General features: G+C 44.5%; 1 protein-coding gene across 1 annotated transcript in view; it reads right to left on the bottom strand.

Moving 5' to 3' along the window:
* KIAA1549 (KIAA1549 ortholog) overlaps positions 1–4,663 on the bottom strand; it is a 106,707-nt gene that overhangs the window by 21,361 nt on the left and 80,683 nt on the right. The window contains exon 16 of the mRNA XM_011995505.1: positions 4,503–4,624. Within this exon, the coding sequence (XP_011850895.1) occupies positions 4,503–4,624 (122 nt within the window). The remainder of the gene's footprint in view (positions 1–4,502; positions 4,625–4,663) is intronic.

The following is a 4,663-nucleotide window of genomic DNA, read 5'->3' as shown; positions in this document are numbered from 1 at the left end:
TAATTTTTTTTGTATTTTTAGTAGAGACGGGGTTTCACTGTGTTAGCCAGGATGGTCTCGATCTCCTGACCTCGTGATCCACCCGTCTCAGCCTCCCAAAGTGCTGGGATTACAGGAATGAGCCACCGCGCCTGGCCTGGTAGTTCTATTTTTAATGTCTTTAGGAACCACTACACTATTTTCCATAATGGCTGGAGTGCAATGACATGATCTCGGCTCACTACAACCTCTGCCTCCTGGGTTCAAGTGATTTTTGTGCCTCAACCCCCTTAGTAGCTGGTTACGAGCATGTGCCACCATGCCCAGCTAAGTTTTGTATTTTTAGTAGAGATGGGGTGTCACCATGTTAGCCAGACTGGTCTTGAACCCCTGAGCTCAAGCAATCTGCCCATCTCTGCCTCCCAAAGTGCTGGGACCAGAGGCATGAGCCACTGCACCCAACCTGATCGAGGTTTTAATTTGTATTTCCCTGATGATTAGTAATGTTGAACACTGTTTCATATACCTGTTGGCCATTTTTATGTCTTCTTTGGAAAAATATCTGTTCAAATCCTTTGCCCATTTTTAAATTGGATTATTTATTTTTCTTCTATTGAGTTGTAAGAGTTTTGAAAAATAAATTTTTGATACTAAGTCCTTATGAGATATGTGGTATATGAATATTTTTTTCCAGTCTGTAGGTGGCCTTTTTTCCAGTCTGTAGGTGGCCACTGAAACATTTTCAATGTTTTCCTTTGCTATACAGAGCTTTTTAGTTTGATGCGGTACCATTTACTTATTTTTGCTTGTATAACCTGAGCTTTTGGTGTGATAGGTATGATATCCAAAAATCATTGCCAAGGTCAATATCAAGGAGTTTCTCCTATGTTCTCTTCTAGGAGTTTTATCATCTCAGGTCTTAGACTTAGGCCCTTTATTCATTTTGAGTTGATTTTTGTGTCTAAGAATCCAATTTCATTCTTTTGCACGTGGAAATCTAGTTTTCCCCTCACCATTTACTGAAAAGACTATCCTTTCCCCATTATGTCCTCTTGGTGCCCTTGTCAAAAATTAGTTGACCATATACGTGTGGATTTATTTCTGGGCTCTCTATTCTGTTCCATTGGTCTAGGTTTCTGTCTTTATGCCAGTACCATACTGTTTTTATTACTACAGCCCACTAGTTTTTTTCTTCTACAATATGTAATCTGACTTCAGTCCCATCCAGTATATTTTTTCATCTCAGAGACTGTAGTTTTCATCTCTAAGTTTGACTTTTATCATTTAATATCTTCAGTGCTTCTAATTAATGTGTACAATCTTTCCTCTAGCTTCTTGAATCTATGGAAGTCCATTATAAGGATTCTTTTGATACCCTGTCTACTAGTTCTTTTTCTCTTTTTTTTTTTTTTTTTTTTTTTTTTTGAGACAGGGTCTTGCTCTGTCGCCCAGGCTGCAGTGCAGTGGTGCAATCATGCAATCACAGCTCACTGCAGACTCAGCCTCCAGGGTCAAGTGATCCTCCCACCTTAGCCTCCTAAGTAGTGCCCAGCTATTTTTATATTTTTGTAGAAACAGAGTCTCACTGTGTTGCCGAGGTTGGTCTCAAACTCTCGGACTCAAGCAATCCTCCTGCCTCAGCCTCCCAAGGTGCTGGGATTACAGGTGTGAACACCACATACAGCTTGTCTACTAATTCTATCATCTGTATCATTTTCCTGCTTCTTTGTCTGTTTCGTTTGATTTGATGCAGACATTATTACTTTCACCTTATTGAATGCTGTATATTTTTGTGTTTCTCTATTCTTGAGCTTTGCTTGGGTTTAGATGTTAAGGTTTTGTGGTTAGGTGGAACCAGAGCATCTTTAAGTTGCGGTTAATTTTGCCTCATTCCTGAGGTAAAACTCTTCCGAGTACTCTAACTGATATTGCATGAATTATCCAGTTTCCACCAGCTGTTGGAAAACGAACCGTATTCATCTGCTCAGGCTGCCATGACAAAATACCTTAGAAACGGTGGCCTAAAACAACAGAAACTCCAGCCCTTTGGGAGGCCAAGGCGGGCAGATCATGAGGTCAGGAGATCGAGACCATCCTGGCTAACATGGTGAAACCCCGTCTCCACTAAAAATACCAAAAATTAGCCGGGCGTGGTGGCGGGCACCTGCAATCCCAGCTACTCGGGAGGCTGAGGCAGGAGAATGGCGTGAACCCGCGAGGCGGAGGTTGCAGTGAGCCGAGATCGCGCCACTGCACTCCAGCCTGGGTGACAGAGCGAGACTCCACCTCAAAAGCGACAACAACAACAACAACAACAGAAACTGATTTTCTCGTAGTTGTGGAGGCTGGAAAGTCTTACATCAACGTCTGTCAGTGTTCAGTTTCAGGTGGGGCTTTCTTCCTGGCTTGTAGACAGTTGCCTGCTCTCTGTGTCCTAACCTGGCTGGAGAGAGAGCTCTGGAGTCTCTTCCTTGTCTTCTACAGGCAGCAGCTCTATTGAATCGGGACTCTACCCTTCCAGCCTCATTTATTCTTAATTACCTCCCTAAAGGCCCTTATCTCCAACGCAGTCATGTCGGGGGTTACGGCTTCAACATGTGACTTTGGGGGAGACACAGTTCAATCCATAGCAAGAGCTTATTCCCAGGCCTGTGTGAATTTTGAGGGTTGTTCCCACTCATCTTTTTGGGGGGCTCTTTTGGGTAGTTTCTGTGTACCCATAAACTGATCAGTACTCAAACAAAGATTCTCTGCAGATGCCTAGCACCCTGCCCAGGGCATCTCTCTGCTCTCCTGCTCTCTCCCTTGTGAACTCCAGCTGCCTTTTCCTCCCCAGACTTCCAAACTCCATTTCTTCAACTCAGGGAGACCACGGAGCTCCGCCTGGAGTCCTACCTGCTGTGCCATGACTAGAAACTCCAGACGTAAGCTGGGGCAACTGGAGGGCTCAGTTCACTTCTCATTGATTCCTGTCCTTTCTTGCCTAAAGTTTAACGTCAAGTCACCCAGATACTCCTTTCAGTGTTTTCAGTTGTTTCAGGAAGGAAGGTAAACCCAGGCTCTGTTCCTCCATCTTGTCCAAAAGAAGCCTGTCCCGTACACTTTAATTTCCGTGCCTCTGCTGTACTTCCCGCCACCTGGCACATCCTTCTTCAACTGACAACCACTAATTACCCTTTAGACTTCCACGGAGATGCTATTTTGTCCAGAAAAATCCTTCCCAAAAGACTTCAAGGCTCTGCTAGACGCCCCTCCCACATCACCTCCTCCCGCCATAGCACCTTCCACGCTGTACTGGAATTAGTTTCGATTGTCCAGACAGCCTCCACTGGAATGCAAGAACTGGGGGGCAGGGACCTACACTGTGCACTGCTCTATCTCCAGCATCTAAGCAGAGTACCCGCGACACAGCAGGCGCTTTGTAAATATATTTGAATGAATAAGCAAATGAGAAAACTTTAAAGTGACCCGATGGCAGCTGTATCCACATTTATTTTACCACCGAGGTTTGTCCTATACCATGCATTTCCTGAAATATTATCAACCACCAGTTGTAATTTTGAAGATATTTGTTGGAACAAGCTATATTTTAAAATTAAAAACAGTAATGATTCGATCGAATGATATTCCCACCCCACATGACAACAGTTCCCCATACTGTAGGCTCTCAGCCTCCCATACCCTGGAGACAACCTCTTGCTGAAGGCTTTTACTTTTAAAATTTAAACCCATTTCAGAGATAAAAAAGTATTTTAGCATATGTTTACTGCCACCCAATTCCATGTAACAAGGTGGACCCAGTATAAACACTCCCTAATAAATTCATATTGTGACCTACTAGCTTCTCTCCAGAGTCAAATCTTTGTCCAATCATTTCATCTGAAATCAGCAGAAAATAACGTTAGCTTTACTTCCTTGAGTTTTACTTCTTCTCCATCTCTCAGGAAGGTAAATTTGAAAGGACTAAGAAAAACGTAAGTGATCACAAAGGCAGATGAAATGCTGAAATGTCAACCTCCAAGATGGAAAGCGACATTTGAAAGTGGTTGTCACTGCCCAGATGGGGACTGGCTGCCTACAATCTCAGAACCTCAGGGGTCTCTCCAGTACCAGGTGGCCATACAGGAAACTGAACGATTTGGATACATTCTCAACTGCAACTTTTCTGGAGACATCAACAAGAATACATTTGACAGTTACCCCACCTCCATTCTGTGACACTGTTTTGAACCCAGGAAGATGCTTCCATAAAATCCCCCTCCATTCCTCCACAAAGCAAAAGCCCTCCTGCCTTGGCCTCCTAAATTGCTGGGATTACAGGCATGAGCCTGTAAACCTGCATAAATGGATACTTCCAACATTAAGAATTAATTTAGTAGAAGATAAAAACTAAGACCCATCATCCGAGTTTTAATTCTTATCAAATGCAACCGCAGTTTTGTGCGGAGCCTGAAAGTGAGGCAGTCAGGCAGCAAAGCTTCAACATCTTGCCCACCAGAGAATTCTAGAAGGCCAGTACTTACACTGCAGGGGTTGTTGGCCGTCTGGGCTGGGCTGTAGAAGGACCCCCACTGCGTGGTTCGCCTCTCTTCCCGGGAAGGGGTGCTGTTTGCGGGCAGGCCAGGTGGGACTCCGGGGCCCACGCCTGCGGCGCTGGCAGGCTGGCTGCTGGGGGCCACGAGGG

Source organism: Mandrillus leucophaeus, unplaced genomic scaffold, assembly GCF_000951045.1.
Source record: "Mandrillus leucophaeus isolate KB7577 unplaced genomic scaffold, Mleu.le_1.0 Scaffold49, whole genome shotgun sequence".
Lineage (NCBI taxonomy): Eukaryota > Metazoa > Chordata > Mammalia > Primates > Cercopithecidae > Mandrillus > Mandrillus leucophaeus.
The sequence above is the reverse complement of the archived record's forward strand: the minus strand, read 5'-3'. Positions and strand labels throughout refer to the sequence as shown.